The 19814-nt window shown below is 46.6% G+C and overlaps 1 protein-coding gene across 1 annotated transcript in view; it reads left to right on the top strand.

Annotated features, from left to right (window-relative positions):
* Positions 1–19814, top strand: part of LOC135809001 (uncharacterized) — a 49705-nt gene that overhangs the window by 5020 nt on the left and 24871 nt on the right. Inside the window, exons 3-14 of the mRNA XM_065322256.1 lie at positions 273–471; positions 1013–1248; positions 1629–1713; positions 2531–2753; positions 3680–3855; positions 10205–10367; positions 11258–11376; positions 13683–13813; positions 15033–15079; positions 16053–16246; positions 17960–18107; positions 18664–18766. Coding sequence (XP_065178328.1) covers positions 273–471; positions 1013–1248; positions 1629–1713; positions 2531–2753; positions 3680–3855; positions 10205–10367; positions 11258–11376; positions 13683–13813; positions 15033–15079; positions 16053–16246; positions 17960–18107; positions 18664–18766 — 1824 coding nt within the window. The remainder of the gene's footprint in view (positions 1–272; positions 472–1012; positions 1249–1628; positions 1714–2530; positions 2754–3679; positions 3856–10204; positions 10368–11257; positions 11377–13682; positions 13814–15032; positions 15080–16052; positions 16247–17959; positions 18108–18663; positions 18767–19814) is intronic.

The raw sequence follows: 19814 nt of genomic DNA, 5'->3' as shown, positions 1-19814 counted from the left end.
TAAAGCTGGACCACCATTAGCATCGTGACCTTCAAGTCACCATGTACATTCTATTCGCGATAATGCTGAAGACGAGATTAATACGAGGCTCATTCAGCTGAAGAGACATTGCATGGTTTGATGGAACCAACGAGTGTCGCCATTCTGCCCAATGTTCTAGTTGTAACAACTCCGCTGGCAGTGTTATATGTTCTACCCCTACATAAGTAGAGTAAGCATTGCCATTGTCTGCCTTAATAACATTTATTTTGTGTTCCATATCTTATGTGTAGGATCATGGCATTGATCAAGAAGAGGAAGACAAGGACGAAGAGGAGCTGGCAACAGAGGACGAGGAGGATAGTTGTTCCTCTGATGATTATTTCACGGCTGAAGAAGAAGCATTGAGCAGTGATGAGGTGGATGGTGACAGCGTGGTGGACTCGGATGACTTGGCCTCTGTGACCAGTGAAATAGCTCCATCGACTGGTGGTAAGCTAAATATTCCTGATTTTGTGGATAGTCTGGTGAATGCCAGTGGATTTCATTGTTCAGGATGCATAGCAGTCACATTGATTACTCCTTGAAGTATCTGCAATGCCTATAACAATCCTCTACAGACATGCAGAGAAAGCACTGTTTAGTCATTTTCATGACTTGAATGAAGTAAATTAGTTTGTACGTACAGGGTGAACAGATCGAGAAATGACGCATTGCTTTGGGAACTCAATTTCAGGGTTTGGAATTTTCATCTTTTGGCTTTCTTCTGTTGCTTGGAAATGCACGGTATAATTAAGGTGACTTCTTTCCTATTCCCACGCATGCAGCGAGTGGGATTTTCGGTCTTTGACCACTTGGTTTTGGGTCTGATCCACTCACCTCCCACCGCTTTAGGGGCTGCATCTGTGACTTGATACTTGACGGTGGTGGCGTTCCTACGGATGCGGAAAACTCCGTCTCTAGCAGAGTCTCAGGCGAACCGTGAATATTATTAATTTTCCTATTGTTTTTGCTTGGCAATGTGCGTGTGTAGATACGTCTGCAGGTGCCACAACACGACGCCATCGTTCTCGTCGCCAGAAGAAACGCAATCGTGACAAGCGGCGTATGCAGATGAGAGATGTGCTAGAAAGCATGCCTTTGTTTGAAGATGATCACTTGGCTGCTATGACACCATCCGGTCGCTCTTCATACCGATGTGCAGTGGATACGGTGGAAGACGCTAAGGTTGTTGCCATGGATGCTTCTCCTGGTATGCCTGTTTCGCAGGTGAGCTCATCATGCATTGCGTGCCTGTAGTTTGCATCTGTTGTGTGTGATGTAAGACATGCCTTTAGTGCAGTGCAACGCCTTTGGATGAAAACGCCAGAGTAAGTGCGAGAGAAAGGGGATAGAAAGCCCACAACGATATGTGCCATATGGGCAGTAGAGCCAGAAGCCGCACAGGGAGGCCAAGCTGAATTCTGCGGATGAAGTCCTTGCGTTCCAACTACTACTAGTACTTGCCGGCTGGAATGCAGGGAGAATCAGATGGTACTGATGAAAGCAGTTGATCTGTTTAAAGCCAAATTTCCATGTGTGTGCACTCGAATTTGGCATTTTATTGGTAGATGGTGAATCCAAATTGTATGCATTTTCTCATTACCAAGGTGCCATCCTTAGTGGAGTGCTGTCTCCGTGTTGTCTGGTCAAGGAGAGCTACATCTAAGCTGACATCGAAATCTAAAAGAAAGGGTAAGACATTGTCTCAAGGGAACCGGAAACTAAGAAATCAAACAAAGCACATATACTGCATTGTATAAAAGCCTGCCTCATAGAGCGGCCTGTTTTGGTTATAAGCCTTATTTTCAAACCTGGTCTAATAACTTTTTTTAATAAGGCTCACACACCTGGTTGTATTTCTTAAGGTACGCAAGCTCAACTGCAGCCACTTTATTACATGAAAAACCCTACACACTCCATCCTCAAATCAAGTGGTCTCTTCTTCATTTCTAATATCTCAATCGAATTTTCGGCCAGGAGCCAGCTTCAGAAATGCAACGAAGAGACCACTTGATTTGAGGATGGTGTGTGTAGGTTTTTTTTAAACCTGGTCGTAGTTCGGCTAAATGGGTTTTGGACCAGCACCTCTGTACATGTATAGATGTAAACCTTGTTGATTCGCAAAACCTGGCTGAAATCCTAGCTTTGTAGCAGTGCACAATTCTGGAAAAATAGGAAATTAACCTAATAGGCACATTCAGACCAATTTAAAGATCATTGTCAAAATAAACCGTTCTAAAATTTACAAAAAGAAACATTCTTGAACAGATAAAATGCCGAGCAGTGGACTGCAGGCCAGTTGCTTTGAGGTCCGCTGTCGAGGCCTAGGAAGGTCAAAAGAGCCAGTTGTCCAGAGATTGAGGACCATGCCAGTAAGTTCGCTATTTTAACCTTAGAACGTCGGTATAAAGTAACAAATGTATTTGATTGATAAATTGCCGAATCCCACTCTTCTTTATGATTATTTTAATTTTATATGCCCGTTATATTGTTTTCTTGCTGCATGTAGTTTCACTACCTAAGGAGCTGCCCTATCAGTTGCGGCAACAAGCATCACATCTGCGCTCCTCCCAGCGTTTTGAGCAGCTCACGGTTCATTGGCTCATGAGTGCTTTTAGGAACTTGGAATGTCTCAAGTATTCAGATGGTGTTTTTCAACTGTTTAGTGACTTTCTGTTCTTGCCCGACCTTGAGGATGGCACTGTGCGGCCCATCAATATACCTGCGGATTGGTAAGATTATGTACATTGCGATGCCACAGTACAAGTCCATAGTGACCCTTTGTGGAGTAATCACAATTACAGCCAGCCAACCTGCTCACAATGTCTTCCCAACATTCTCGCCAAAGAGATGGTGAGGTGGCTGGGGGTCAGTGGCCTGTGAATATACATGTACGTTAGTCTGATAATCCAAATCATTCTAAGTTACATCTAACTAATATCCACACAGCTAGCTAGACACTCAGTGAAGCAAGCCAAGCCCACACAAGACTGCATGTAGAATATATAAACTGTACAGTATGGTGTACAAGGCATGGCGATGTGTGTGTGTGTGTGTGTGTGTGTGTGTGTGTGTATGTGTGTGTATGTGTGTGTGTGTGTGTGTGTGTGTGTGTGTGTGTGTGTGTGTGTGTGTGTTTGTTTGGATATTCTAGGCATTTGAATAAGCACAGTTTCTATAATTGTGCTGGGACTATATTCATATCTGAATTTATGTGCTGCTGAGACTTTAAAACCAGCCAACCTAGTTTGACCTTTGTACCGGTTAGCCTGTATTACTGCTATGTAGTTCAAGAAGTAATAGTCAAGCCTTTTACCAAGAGTACATAACCCCCAGAGTGTGCAACGCCTGATCCAGCTCTGCATAGGGTCTTGGTCGAGCGAAATCGGATCTTTGCGTCATAATACCGTACACATCTGAGGGGAACCTGGGGAGTCGCGGGTACTCTCGGATCAAAAACAATGGTGCCCTGCCTCGAGACCGGCCTTGCGCTGGTGTGGGGTGTACGCATGACATCAGAAGATCCGATTCCGCTCGACCAAGACCCTATGCAGAGCTGGATCGGCGTTGCACACTCTGGGGGGTTATGTACTCTTGCTAGCACTCAAAATAATGAAACTAATCTACAGAAACCTGTTAACTGCTCTCTTTTGCCTAGGGAAAAGAATGTGGGACGTAGATCCCAATTTCTGGCAAGCAAGTATCAATACGACCCAGGCTGGTTTTTCTTCAATTTCGTCTCGAGGCGTACTCACTGGGCTGAAGACTTTCCAACCATTATTCCTCATGAACAAATGAACTGGTCCACTTACCATGAGTTAAACTATGCAGGAGGTAAGAACTTACATAATACTGCATCATGATTACTATAATGGTTGATTCATATGGTGGTAAATACACACCTGGCAATATGGCGGTATGTGGACATGCGTGTCTTTACCGCCATATTGCCAGGTGTGTATTTGCCACCATATAAATCAACCATAACTACAGCTGCAGTGGAGTCTTCAACTTCATTCTCATGATTACTATTAGCAAAGACCGGAAATTCAGAATCTGCCTTGAGTCCTGCGTGCGGTGCACTAAAATCACAGGACTATACTTTCACTCATTCTAGGTACTTTGATATCAATATGACTGGGCGTATTAACTTTGTGAGAAAGTGCTGAACATCTTGTTAAATTCCTCTCCGCTATCAAGCAAACAGAACACTGTCTTCTCCTACCCTTTCAGCAATACACTCATACATTGGTTACCCGGACCTAGAAGTTATGGGCACTTCGGTCTACCGCGCACCCTCCGGGCGAGTTTCAGTGGAAATATTGACACCGTATGCCTTATCTATGGCCTTTCCCCATAAAGATCTACCGCATTTCCTCGATTAATAGACCCGGTCTTTTTTTTTTGAAGAGGGTTGGACCCCTGGTCTCTTATTTGGGCATGGTCCATTATTTCTATATTATGACGTGTTAAAAATCCACCATTTCCAGCGATGTGCCGATGAAAATATAGTGGACCGTGCTCAAATAATGAAAGAAAGCACTAGCCACTACAAAATTGTAGTTGCGCAACCTAAAATCGCGTCCTTTTTTGATCCACCACGTGCTTTCTTAGTGCGCCTGCGGCGCAAAGCGATGAACTCAAATAAGAGACCGGGTCTCTTATTCGGGCATGGTCTACTATTTGTCCGTGAGGCCTCCAGGAGGGTCTACTATTTGAGCATGGTCTATTATTCGAGCATGGTCCATTAATCGAGGAAATACGGTATGTAATTCGGAGTTTCGGGCAGTGCCCGGTCCCGGACCGCCCGGATAAGCGAGGTATGAGTGTATGTGATAAGGAAGTTTCAGAATGTGTTTACATGTATTCATGTACACAAGCAGTACAGTAACACTCACCTAATTCGGGGACGGTTAGGACTGAGCACTGCCCGTAACTAGGAATTGGCCGTAATTCAGAAGGTCGTACTGCATGCAAGTAAACATTTTTTCATGCCAATCAATAGGTTTTGGGGCCGTTTTTCGTTGAAAAGCCAATTTGTGTGACTCTAGATGGGTCAGAAAAGTGCCCAGATCAGGGGCGTCCGGATTGGAGGAGTGTACAGGTGGAATCCTGAAAATTCGAACCCCAAAGTGCCTGGGAAAACGTCTTATTATCCGGACATTCTAATTATTATCCGAACATGTACCCACAACACGTTATGTAGACACAGATTTAGTGACACTGAACTGCCTGTACATGCAAACCAAACTGATTTGCAGAAAACGAGAGAGCTTGGAAGCTCAGGGCCCTACGCTATGCTTTTTTTGCCTTGATGACCTAGACAAAAAAGCATAGGGATGTTATAAATTCATATTAATTTCTCCTTTTTTTAAAGACATAACCTGGGATTCGAACCCGCACTATCGCCCTACATGCATCCCCCAATACACTTCGCATACATACTAATTCTTCCAAGTTGCTTCACGTTATGATCTTGCATTTGAAAGCCCTATTTGAATATGCATTGTGGCCAGCCGTCTTTGATGGTACGATACGGGACAGGTACGGTCGAGGGTAATACGACACCGTCTACCGCCTTGATGACCTAGGCAAAAAAAGCATAGGGATGTTATAAATATTTCAATTCTCCTATTTTTTTAGGCATAAACCTGGGATTCGAACCCGCACTATCGCCCTACATGCATTCCCCCATATACTTCGCATTCATACTCATTCTTCCAAGTTGCTTCACGTTATGATCTTGTGTTTGAAAGCCCTATTTGAATATTGCGGCCAGCTGTATGTGGCCAGCTGTGTTTGATGGAAGGTACGGTACGGGACAGATACGGGATAGCGCCAGGCGTGACACAAACACACAAACACACAAACAAATACCAAATTAAAGCTGTGTGGACCCTGGCTAGCGCCAGACGTTACTGAAGTAACGTCTTCTGCATAGCTACAGGAATAAAGTGAACTTCTAATTATGCTTTGCTATAGAAATCGTTCCCGGAAGAAACTTCTAATTAAGCAGTATGTTCTAATTAATGGGGAAGTATACCCTAAAATTGCCCATTTCACAAGCAATGATGCATTGTGATGTGAAGTGGGGATTGTATGAGGAGCGGAGAGCTTCGATATAACAGTGTATACCAACCCGAAATCGGGTTTTCCTTTGCTCGAGATAGCATTTTCAAAACGCAGTTTTTTCAAACTTTGATAAAAGAAAACTGCCCCACACGTGATCCATCAGCTCAAACGCGGGAACTGTAGCTTCTTCTTCACCCTTTTTTCAGCGCATTATAGATCTTACCAGGGCCTGCTCTAGACATTCAACACAGCCCGGTCAGAGTGTACCTGGTGCATGCAGGCCAGCCGGGTCAAGCTGGGTCAGATCATCAGACAGAAAAACAACCAAAAAGCCTGCTCAAAACGCAGGAAAACAGAAAGGCGAATTTATTACCGGAAATCGGAAATTTTAGAGAACAAGGCGAACTATCAAAGTCCGCAAACGTAGAAGGTAAACGACATCATTACGTGAAGAATGCAAAGCAGTTCCATTGGATTCTGTTTTCTAATTAGTGCTAATAGCAGGACGAACATGTTCACATAATAGAGCACTGAGGGGGGGGGCCTGCAGCACCTTGTGGAGTGGCTGCTTCCTGCCAATGCATCACCTGCATGCCAAGCCGACTGGAAATGCGTCTTGCACAAAGCGCATGACATGGATAGACTGGCATGGTCCGGTCGTAGTCCAGCCAGGGTCGCCCTTTCGTCCAAGATTCTTGGAAAGCGTGAGTTCTTTTTCTCTTCGCTGCGGGCTCCATCGTCCAAATCACCAGGCAGTCGGCTGAAAACTTGCAACTGTGTCAAACGCTATAGCCAAAGTTACCCTTGGTTACGCTTTTGACTGCCTGCCCCGTCGACTTTGAATGACCTGACTTCCTGCTCGCCGCTGGCCAGATCGCGCTCGAACCAGTTGACCCCAGTTGACCCTAGCCGAGTTTCTGTCGCTTGTAGACTGTTGTGTACATAGTCATTATTATGATGATTAGTCATGTATTATAGTGTGTACGGTTGCGCTAGATTTGCAACGGATGGGGTCCGCGAGCCGTAAAATACCGGTATTTTAGAAATCCATTGTCAGTTTGAGACATTTTTCAGCCGGGTCTGACTGGACCCGGTGTTATCTGTTCAGCCAGGTCGTGCAGTTCCCCAGCCGGGCGCGTGACCCGGCTGACCCGGGTCTCCAGCAGGCCCTGCTTACTGGGAGGGTACCAGGGTGGGACTGTTATATCTCCGCTCTCCGCTCCTCATACAATCCCCACTTCACAAGTGACACATCACAATGCATCATTGCTTGTGAAATGGGCAATTGCATATCGGAGCTTTGAGCTTCGATATAACAGTGTATACTTCACAGCGCACATCGACCGGCCTCCGTGGCAACAGTTATCTTATGCACAAATGGGTACTATGAGCGTCAGTGATATAATTATGACGCAGCAAACCAGAACACCCTGGCTGGAATATAACACAGGGGCCTAACACCAACTAACTGTGTGGCCACACGAAAACCAACATCTGGAACATAATCATAATCCAGTTTGGCGAGACGCTAACACTGGCTGTCCCGTAAATTACTTGCACAGTAATGCGTACCCCACGCAGGTAAACTAACGGATTAGTACAGCATGGTCACGGTATGTGTTTGCATACATTCACACCATCATGACATAGGTGAACAAGCACACTGTCAGCATTGTTTTTCCCTGAATTGAAATTCAGGGCAGTGTAGATGCTGGCACAGCAGTAGGCATGGGATCTCTGAGATAAAAGCGCCGGAACGTAGACTCTTGTTTCCAGCCAACAGGGCGCATGACCTCATCAGCTGACAGGCCAGCAGCTCCAGCCGTCGACGATGCAGCGGCTCGGGTTGAATGCCCTTCGAACCGACTTGAAGGTCTGGAGACATCCGAGCTGCCGAATTTGTGGTCAGACCAGACGCTGGCGTCAGCTGACCAGAGGACCAGAAGTCATGCAATATGTGCAAGGGTTTTGCCTGGAGTTCAGCCAGGAACCGGAGCAATGTGGACGGTGAGGGGCATGGCTTGCGGAGGTCTACTCGTCCCTGCGGGCTCCGCTCCCTCGAAAAAACGGCTCACGGGAAGCCTCCGAAGGCTTGTGGTGTTTGCTGTCGCTGTCCCCCTGGTCCTGTCCAAATCGTGACGACCATCTGTCTTTTCCTGCCACATGGGCATGACTTGGCGGCAGCTTACGCAGTACGTCAGCCCAAGCCTTGTCCGGTTCCGCCTGCTTCGTTATCTGCTCGTTCAGGGCAGGGCCAAATAACGAACCTCCAGGGTTAGCAAAATCTGCGATGGCTAGGCTACAGAGCTTGGGGTGGATCTTAGATAAATAGATGGAACGTCGTTTTATGGTGAGTGCCTGGTTAGCATCTCCCAGGAGACGCAGTTCCGCCGTAGCAGCCTCCCGGATCTGCTGACCTTGCTCACCGAGGTCAGGGTTTTGGGTGTGCTCAAGAATGTCACACAACGGACCCACCACGTTCAACAACTTCGCCTGTGTCAGGTACTGAGCCCTATCCGGCCGAGCCTCCGAACGAGGCGGCTACCTGTCAGCACAATATACCATGCGAGCGACTTGCGCATCCAAAGCCGGGACTAATGCTGCTGCAGCGTCCGGGCGAGGGTAGCGGTGGGAAATGGTCTGCCTGGATTTGCGTCGGAGTTCTGATCTAAGACATGACTCGAGAAACTTAACAGTTTCGGACGAGACATGAGGGTGAACCCTTTCTCCTCCTCATCCCCGTCATCCGCTGGCCAGTCAGTGTTGGGACCTGCACAGTCAGACACCAGATTATGTGTGCTACCAGACTGAGAGTCCAAATCCTCAGCCGCCACACCAGATAGCGCCGTACCAAGCGGCAGGTGGCTTAATTGCGCCAGACCTCTTGGACCTCCACTCGCGTCTGAGGGGAGAGTTCGTAATCTAGGTGGCTCTCTCGAGGTCGACCGAGCAGCAAGTGGCTGCAGCGTGGGATTATTTATCAGGTCGCCGTCAACGGACCCACCACGCGTATGCTCAAGACCGGCTTTAAAAGCCTGAGCGGGCTGACTACTGCATGCAGTAAACCTCGCCAAAGAGGAGTCAGCCGATTGGGAAGCAACCGGGATCGGGAGTGGATCAGTTTCCAGTGTACATGCACTATCCACAATCCGCGAGTCATCAGCGGCTCTTGCCTGGAGTTGGACTCCAAATTTCCCACGGGCATCGGCGTGTTGTGGTCTTCCAGGGATGCCAAACACCTCTCCAGTGTGCGACTGGGCGTAGAGCATGGTCAAGAGCCTGCTGGACTAGCGAAACAACATTCTGAGGTCGGGAATCCATACCGAAAACTCAGACAACAGAAAACTCCAACTGCACACTTCCTCGAGCAAAGAAAAAAGGTGAAGAAGAAGCTAGAGTTCCCGCGTTTGAGCTGATGGATCACGTGTGGGGCAGTTTTCTTTTATCAAAATTTGATTTTTGAATTTTAGTAAAACTGCGTTTTGAAAATGCTATCTCGAGCAAAGGAAAACCCGATTTCGGGTTGGTATACACTGTTATATCGAAGCTCGAAGCTCCGATATGCAATCAAATTTTCACCATTTGTAGTTTTCGGGGTGCTGAGTCGAATGGTCTTGGTGCGAGGAAGCTGAGACCCTCCATTCCTCCTTTATTCCCAATCAAACTCGCCACTTCGTATGGGCCAATCGCGGCCATCCGTGCTTTTATAAGAACGAAATGGCGCTTTTAGTGACATTTTGCGTACAGTGTGCGTACAAATCCCTATCTAGTAGGGCGCAGCCACCCAGAGCAGGAGCGTAATACTCAATCTGCAGACAGAACTGTTTAGTCCTTTATGGACTCATCAGCGCAGCACAGAGAAAATGAGGCCGAACCAGATAGCAATGAAAATATAATTTCTAAAGCCAGATTTAAACCAGGCCCGAACGGACCTTGCCAGAGTGCTCCAAACTCTGCGTAATGCCAGTATAGATTCAATGCTAGGACTTTTTTTAATTTATGTGAATGAAGTTTTTTTAAAATAAAAAAGATTTCAAATTATTCTAACAGGCGCAACCAGCAAGCACCCTCGATGTTGCTACTCATCATGTTTGGCTTTGATGTTATCCAGGCACATTACTGCTGCGCCAAGGTGAACAACCGTTTGTCGTTAGCGGACTGGCAAAGCTGATTGACTTGTGCCTGCCACCTTCTAGTGATACTGGGTTACTCTCCAGCATTGGCGGCAAGCATTCCAACGTTGTCTATCAAGTACGACGTGCACTGTTTGAAAGGTAAAGCTGATTAGGAACTACACGTGCACATTGCTGAAAGTTCTAGGGGTGAAACGAGTGCCAAAACCGAGGACTCGAGTACTCGTTGAAAAAACGAGCGAATATTTGAGCGAGTACGAGTATTTTACAACATAAACAATGCACTGCACACGTTCGTGCAACACCGAACGTAGTACACTCGATACATGAAGTGTTGCCTGCAGCCTAGTGCAGGATAGTCCGACATATCTGTTGCTGGTAAGTAGGGACAAGCCACAACTTAAACGTGAATAATATCGAAAGTCTGCATCCGTTTCACGATAAATTTTGGAATGGATGAAGGCTACCGGAGAGAACGCATTCTTCAACGGCAACACTGGCTCGTGGAAGAACTTCTCACAACTATCAAAAAGCACTGGACGTTTACAAGATACAGATCCGGAGGTTTTAGGCCGCAGTAGGCACACTTGCCTGGGCTGTAAGTACTGGTCAGAGTAATGTTAGTACTTGATGTACATGCATACAATAGTACAAAGTGTGCTTCGAGTATTTTTTTGCGAAACGAGTACTCGCTCTTTTCAAATTTTCGAGCGAGTGCTTGAGTATTCGATATACTCATTTCACCCCTAGCTGAAACCCTGTCTTTCCTGGAAACAAGTTCTGCATGGGCATTGGAGTCCTGAAAAAAGGGGGAGGGGAGGGAGAGGGAGGGGGAGAGACACACACACACGCACACACACACACACACTCTCTCTTTCTCTTTCTCTTTCTCTCTTTCTCTCTGTCCTTCTGTGACAGATATCTTGTAAGCGTACAATTTGTTTTTATACATGTAGATCTTCACTGTTGGATACTAGTAGATGCTTTTATATCATGTGTTGTTCCTGTATATTGCTGCATGTTGCACTCAGATATCCAAAGATGATGCGGATAACCTTTGAAGTTGCCCTGGCGTATGTTTGGTGGAGCAGGGGATATGTTGATGCTGCTGTCGGTCAGTTCCTGTACCTTTCCAAGCAGGCCATTGAAGGTTAGTTGTGGTGTTGCTGTCAGTGCCGCCTCATTGTCATGGTGTTCCAGGTTTTACTTAACCCTTTCCGGGTTTATGACGAGTATACTCGTCATCAAGAGTACATAACCCCCCAGAGTGTGCAACTCCACTATGGGTGCTGTCCCGACAGAATTTCAAGTTGATGTCATTTTGATGATGCAATGCGCACTGTACACGGATTATCAGACGAATCCGGAACCTGTGGTTGACCAAAGCCGCTCGATCCTGTACAAATTATTGCAAAGAAAAACGTGTGATGCGTTGACACCCGTACACATGTTGTAAATCACTGGTGCAAGGAGCATTGCGTCATAAATAATGACGTCAACTTGAAATTCTGTCGGGACAGCAGGGTATGTGGGAGTTGCACACTCTGGGGGGTTATGTACTCTTGTCGTCATGCAGACCCCATCGCGTCTGGGCAAAGACGAGTATACTCGCTCTATACTTTTTGTACAGTGCACATACCGTATGCACTGGATAGGTCACTGTACAAACAGCCATAACTCTGGAACAGAATATCGCATTGCCATGATCAATAGCTCATTGGAAAGGTCTTGGAAAGGGCTTACCAGAGGTGTTTTCGGTGCAGCAATAGCTCAACAAATGATCGAGTGGCGATAAATTGAACGTGCGATTTCGATCTGAACATTTTTTTCAAGGCATTCAAGGAGATTTCCCGATGACGTGTCGAAGGCAACTTGACGAATCAGTACATCGTTTGAATCGCTTGAATCTCAGGCGTTCGGTGCAGTTTGAATCCTAGTTCTATGTTGAGTATGAGCCCCGAACCGAAGGAAATTGTTGTGCGTAGTCTTGATGCCAAACTGGAGCACGATAGGAACACTGTTGGCGAGGCTAGGGGCGTCCTTGGGGTGCTATATGCTCTGAAAGCACGTGAATGATGACGAGCAGGAAAAGCTTTCCAGTAAGCCACAAATTGTGAAAATCCGTTGAGAAACAATAATGTTGTGACAATTTGTTTGTTGCTATCTCCACAATTGTGCTGATGCACTGAATCACAGTGCGCAGACGCAGTAAATGCACTGTGACCCTGAAAGGGTTAAACATTAGGGAGGTTATTAAGCTGCGCACATTATTTTTGACGTGACACGCAATTTCACATCAAATGGGTCCAAATTTGGCGTTTTCGGCGGATGCAGCTTTCTCGGTTTTTTTCCAACGCGTGAGCCAAATAACGCGAGTAGAACTTTCGCGTTGCGTCAAAATAAGGTGCAGCTTCTCTATTATTGTAATTCTGCATGGTGGGGCTAAGATGTCTGGTAGGTTCTAGCAGCTCTGGCCAGAACGGGTCTGGCAAATTGGGTCTGGCTGTCCTTACCACACCAACCGGACTGGGTATAACAGCCCTGACCTGACCAACCGGATCAGGTATTGCACCCTGGCCGAACCAAGTTGATCGAGTCTGGTGGCCTTGACCGGACTAAGCGGACCAGGTCGGATCTGGACTGGGTTTTGCAGCTGTGACAGGAACAGATGGTTCGGTCCTGGTGGCCTGGAAAACTTCTCTAGTTATCCTTGCCCTGTTGATGATGTTCCGATCACAAGAAAAAGAGAGAGAGAGAGAGAGAGAGAGAGAGAGAGAGAGAGAGAGAGAGAGAGAGAGAGAGAGAGAGAGAGAGGGAGAGGGAGAGGGAGAGGGAGAGGGAGTGGGGAGAGGGAGAGGGAGGGAGAGGGAGAGGGAGAGGGGGGGGGGGGGGAGCTTTGTTGCAAGTCGGAGTTTCACATAGTCACGATCACCAGGCAACGATGTTCCGAGTTGGAACTTCCGACCTACGTTTACATTGTAAAAAGCCTTTACAAGAGTGTTGAGGTTTCGGCTGTTATAGACATGTCTTGTTAAAAAAAAAAATTGAGCATTGCATTTGGCTCTTTGATAGCTTCGCACCAGGGTTTGGGTTGGGTGAAGTGAAAATCTCTTGGATAAAATAGGAAGTGGTGGAAGAAAATGTTGAACGGTCGCTGCTATGATGACAACTACGCTATAGCTCAGTGGTTAGAGCATCGCTGGCCTCAAGCAAAGGTCCCTGGTTCAAGTCCTGGTGGTGACAGTCAATTTTGTCTTCAGACTTTTCCCGTTTGCATCTTTCCCTCAAACCAATGAATATAAAATTGGAAGGGCGAACATCTGAGTTGAAAATCTCGTGTTAGCATTTGGATATGGAGATATTGTGGATTTCTTTAGTGTTGTTGTCTAAATAATGTGGATGTGTCGCGGTTTGTGTAGTCTCTGTTTTGGTTTTTGGCTGACCGTGTGTTTTCAGGTGCCATGAAGTCCTTCTATTTGAATGAGATTGGCAGACTATACTGGCACCTGCAGGACTACAGTGCAGCAAGTCGATTTTTTCGCCTGGCTTCTGACAGTATACCACGTTCACTACTCGAGTATACGCATGTAAGCAAATACAGTCAAACCTCTTTAGGATGAACATCAAGGGACCGATGATATTTGTTCGCAATAACGGGAGTTCTTCTTATCCATATGTTTTACCCAGTGAATACACAGGGTTTTATCCAATACAGCTACGAACACTAGTTCTTCTTAGGAAAACATTTGTCTTATCAGTGTTCTTCCTAACCAGGTTTCACTGTATTGAAAATATGTGATGAGTAGGTTTTAAAATCTTTGCTCCAATATCTATAGATGCGCCCGTACCCAAGTTGTTACAGCACCAAGAATTTGCTTCTTGGAGAAGGGCACCACTTGTGCCGCAAAATCACCTGCGGCATCGGTATTGAGTTCTGAGTTTTGTAGTTATAGTCACTTGCTATTGCCCGAAGCAGTTTGAAGTGACCGTTCCATGCATTCCCTGTAGAGTATGGGGATATGGGGTGATTCCAGACGCGTGCCTCCAGAAGTGTTTGACTTCATCAGTTAGAGCTACATGTACCTTTGTTTTCATCTTTGAGTTGAGCAGGAGCACAATGTTCACATACTTGCCAACCATACCGGTTTCCCCGGTATTATACCGGGAAACTACGGTCACTACCGGCCTACCGGCGCTTTTTAACTTTGATCGAAATACTACCGGTATTGGTACTGAACCATGAGCGTTCATAAAAAAGGTTGTTTTGCGGTGTGACAAGGGCACATGCGGCCCTGCATTTCACAGAATCACACATGTAGGGGCGATCTGACAATAACGAAACTCAGATTTTGGTCCCCCAATGAGCAATGGGTTAGAAATTAATGAAAGGAAAGAAAAAATTGCCAAAGAATTGCGGAAAATACGCAAAAATAGTCAAAAATTGCCCCAAAAAAGAGAAAATGGCCGGAAACCAGGAAAATAAGGGAAATGAGAGAAAATTTAGAGAAACTGGGTGTGTGACTAAGGGATTTGCTTTGGCTGGGTTGGCAAGTATGTGTTCAATGGTGCTGTGAACCAGCTTTGTAAGAGATTGCCTGTGTAAAAAGGACGATCGCCCTCCCATCACCTACTGAAAGACTAAGTGGTCCGCACGAATTTCTCCATTGGTCATAGTCCCTCCCTCGTCCCCTTCCCCAGACTTGTCATACTCAACTGTTGTGCATTGTGTCCGTATTCCTCGTATCTGCCACCATGGGTTTACTGTTGTATTTTCTGCCTGTGTTTGATTGTTCTTTCCCCTGATAGTTGGATGCAACTGCACTGATCCTCACGGCTAGCATGTGTGATTGCGGGTAAGCCGATTCAGGACTGCATGCAGCCATGATGGTACTTGCTGTGGATTACCTCACCTTGTACGGCACTACCAGCTTAGTATAGCATTATCCTCTAATCATGGCTAAAAGTGAGCTGAAGGAAATATGAGATCATCTTTTGTCACTTACGTGCAATGCTTTTGGGCCTATTCTGGATCTGGATGCGATTGTCATTTTGAATGCAGAGGTCTAGCCAGGATTTTATGCCAGCCGGCCAACGTTCTAGTGAAAATGCATCGACGGTTGCACCATCGGTTTGCAACCTGTGTCCTATTTGAAACCGTCCCCTCTACCCACCGGAAGCAGCAAACCATGACCCGACCTAGCACCTGTCACATTTTACTGGCACTCTGCGCACCAACGTACTCAAGTGCATTTGAGCGTGAGTGAAGAGCTAGCACTGAGCCTGAGTAGCCAGTGCTAAGTAGATCTACTGACTCAAGTGCTAGTGCAGTGCACTACAGACTCAGTCTACAGGACTACATGCGTGACCTCACGTGGGTGACTGTGTGACCTCAAGAGTGGAGTGCATGCAGTACGCTGTACTGTATGGGATCTACGCAAGTACAGTGCACTAGTGCAGTGTAGTGGCAGAAACTGGACCTATTTTCGACAGCTGACAGTGGTCGACTCTTACCTTGGCGGAGGATAGTGGGCTTGGTGACATGATTGAAAGAAAAATGATCCCCAACACAGCATGCTACAAATCATGACTTGTACTTGTAGAAACTGAAAATTTCTCTAAATCTCAATTGTTTGCCAGCCGGCCAAAATAACCCTTGGAGCTGTCTCAGCCGGCAGGTCGCCCTCCCAGCCGGCATTCTTTGGCTAGGCCTCTGGAATGGGTGCAGTAGTTGGAATTGTACTTGCTTGGGTTCATACTTGGAAAACTGGCTGGCTGTAAATGATTCTAGTCTGATGGCAATGTCTACTAATGTGCTGTGTACTGCAGTGTGTTCTCAAGCACATCAGGGCAGACGGCACACCGGGCATGGCTAGCTGCTCTTGCCTGCAAGCAGCCAAAGGCACGCGGGTCATTGGTGGAGGAACACGGAGTACCCACACCGGTTTTGGTGAACGCTGTTGAATCGGTGATGTTCGTGCATGCTGGGAAATTGTTTGCCAGTGATCCATCTGCTATTCAGAGTAAGACACGTTAACACAATGACACAGTTTACCAACGAGTTGTGTACCTTGTCTTCTCGTACTTCTGCTATCATAGAGCCTTAAACATCCATATTTATTATGTGGACTTGGCATGTAGTTCCTTTAAAGGCTTGAGCAATCCAAGAACTCCACGCCGGATCTCTTTGCAAAAAAGTGCACCGGGCTGCACAATCATGGAGAATCCAGGAATCATGAGATTCGTCCAATGTACCCTCAAGACTGAAGAGTAGCTGATCTCACATACTATGGAGATGAGATGCGTTATATTGATCTGGCATATAGCTGATAGGAACAGAACTGATGTTCTCCTCTGTCACTGTGTGTTGTACAATAGACTGCATAGGCAATTATTGAGGTGATGATGGTGCTTACCACATTGCTAACCATGAAAGGCCAATTTTACTTCTAGTTTGTAACCCTTTGGAAATCCACAATCAAATGATGCCAAGAAATATCTGTAATCAAATCTAAAAATACTTTTAGAAGGTAGCTCAAAGGTCCTCGGAGGTGAAACAACCTCGATTTTGAAGTTTATGAATCCTTGAAAAGAAAACAACTTTCTCAGAACAAATGAAGTTGTTCTGTTCCAAGTTGTTCTGTTCCAAATTATTTGGAATGTGTAGACTCAGGAATCATATTCGTGTGGGGATACATCTTCATTTCAATGTACTTATTGCAGCAAACAATAGGAGGACAGAGAAAGTGTTTTTACTCCGAGTTTTACGCACTAAGCGATCATCAGAAAACAGTAATGAGAAATCTGGATCAGTATTGGTATATATACTCACAAAGCGAAGTGTAAATAGCTGCAGCATGGCGCAAATCTAAAAGTTGTGAATGGCGGCAGTGCAAAGCGTGAATGACTGCATCATGAGGCAAATCCAAAAGTAAAAATGTGAATGACAGCAGTGGTGAAAGGTGACAACCACTGGAGCCGGTTGTCTCTTACTTAATTAGGTGATGGCTGTGGATGGTTTGAAGACGTGACAATGGGGTGCTATGATGGGGCTGAGGTGTGTGAGCTTGTTGGAGCCTTCGCCCTAGCCATGATAGCGGACGTGTTCGACGGCAGAGGCGCCGGGTTGTATCGTGACCACACCAAGGTTCAACTCGAGTGACAGGACTGCACCCAAAAAAGGTCAAACAGGCTAGTAAGTTGTACCCTGCAGGCACGGTGACCAGGTGACTGGCGTACGCAGGAGCACGTGACCGCTTGTTCAACCATGTTCGATTGGGAATAAAGGAGGAACGCTGCATCGCAGCCTTTTCGGACCAAAACCAGTCGACTCAGCGTCCAAAAGACTACAACATATGGGCCAATCGCGGTCATCCGTGCTTTTATAAGAACGAAATGGCGCTTTTAGTGACATTTTGCATACAAATCCCCATCTAGTAGGGCGCAGTCACCCAGTTTCGGTGGAAGTGCGCGAGTTCGATTGGGATTCAAGTAGGAAGGGAGCGTCTCAGCTTTCTCGGACCAAGACCATTCGACTCAGCACCCCGAAGACTACAAATGGTGAAATTTTAATTTTTGCCTTAACTTCCCTTTTAATTTCATACTTCAAGTACAATGTATGTGACACTGAGTGTGCGGCTGAGTTTCTAATGCATATGCGCCCAGTGTGTTTGGCTCCTTGTAAAAAAATACTCTAGCCCGATACCCGTGATGTTGCTTCCTTTCTTATCTTGTAGGAGGTCAACGCAACTGGTTGCAAGGTCTTGTAACATGGCTGGAACCGCTATCATTGTCCCATGCTTGGTTACGCTTTCACATATCTATGGCCCATGCTTTTACGCTGGATATTGATCGATCGGATGTGGCTTTTGCGGGCTTTGCAGCGTAAGCACTGAGCTATGTTTGTATCACCTGTGTGTGTGTGTGCACGTGCGTGTGTGTATGTGTGTGTTTATATATACTGGTATGGGTGTGTGTATGCAGCGGCGGATCCAGCGATCTCTACAGGGGGGAGGAACCTATTTGTAGTGGATGCACATCCCACTGTTTGTCATTGTATCCTTTTATGTAACATGTATGCATTCATCCGGCCGCGCTGTGCGACATGCCAGTTGTACCGTACGCACTTTAGCTGTACTTGCCTGCCTGGCTTTTCCTTTGACCTCTCTGTCGTTCTCTGGATTCCCACACACTTGTGATTTGTAGTAACGAAGCTAGTTACAAGATGTCTTTGGTGCGTTTGTAGAACCACTACACTATTGACAGTGAAAGCCCGGAGCCAACTCCACCCTTCCTGGAAACGGGAAGAAGTACTTGCCGTACTCATTTGATTAGAAGCCCATCTCGAGTAAAAGCCTCTCTTGAGAATGTTGGTGTACATCCCTTGTGTCTTACATCAGCATAACATGCACTACTGTTCTGATGTGCTACACTATTTCAGCATGGCGAGCGTCATGGAAGGATGGCTAAAGAAAAACCCAGAACACGTTGATATACGACCACCGGCAGCCACAGGCGGATCTCAATGGGGACCACTCATGGCGGTACGTTCTTGCTTGGAATGTACATGACATATGTAGTTGACAAGACCTTGGAGTACTTCTTCAGTTTGGTGCTGACCACACTGGCTGATAACAAAGTACATGTAGTGCCATGGCTGCCAGTGTGTTGGAGTATGTATCTGATCCCACAAGAGGTTGGTGACCCCTTCACTTTTTCAGATGACCATGTGTAGGGAACTTGCAGATATTGTTGAATCACCGGCGACCAAAGAACATACATCGGCTGCTCTCTCCTTGCAACCGCGTCAGCTAATTGTTTCACAGTTCCTAGGATGGTCCTCTTCCATCTTGCCTTATCGCAAGAAACACTATGAAGATGATGATGAACTTCTCTGAGTCCACTAGCTGAATTGCTGTTAATATTTCTATTGAGACTTTACTCTAGCAGGTAAAGCACTGCTGAAGGAAGAAGCCACCAATATGCTTCTTTTCTCACTCACATGCTTCTGCCACACACACACACGTGACCTTGTGACCTTGTGTGTGTGTTGTTGCACATCTGCAACAACAAGCCATTCCTGCCTATCAGACAGCAACTTCTCACCATTCCGGATTCTCCTGGCCAGCCGTTGCCCGCCCTTCACGCTGCGCAGGTCCCGCCTGGTCCTTCGCAGGGTCCGTTGCAGTCCTGCGTTGAGGCCGTGTTGGACTTCATAATATCTTGTCTTCCACCGCCTTTGGGCTGAGCTGCCCAACGATCCTCGATTTGATTTTTTGGATTTTGTAGATTTTTGACTCGCCGTCGGTGTCGCGAGCTGGGTTCGTCTGAAGACGAATCCGACGACGAGTCCGACGACGAGTCTGACAACGACGACGACGAGGAAGACGAACATGAAGATGCAGCTGATGGGGACGACGCTTTACGGCCTCTCCATTTGCTGCGGGACGAGGATGCGGATGACTCGCCGTTGCCCTCGCCAACCTCCCTCAGCCTGCCTTCCAACAGCCGGATCCTGAGGTCACTCTCCTCCCTCTCGGCCTCGTATTGTTCCCACATACTTTCCAGCTGCTGGCTCAACTGAGCAGCGGA

Source organism: Sycon ciliatum, chromosome 2 (genome assembly GCF_964019385.1).
Source record: "Sycon ciliatum chromosome 2, ocSycCili1.1, whole genome shotgun sequence".
NCBI classification, from domain to species: Eukaryota; Metazoa; Porifera; class Calcarea; order Leucosolenida; family Sycettidae; genus Sycon; species Sycon ciliatum.
This window is presented reverse-complemented; position numbering and strand designations above follow the sequence as displayed.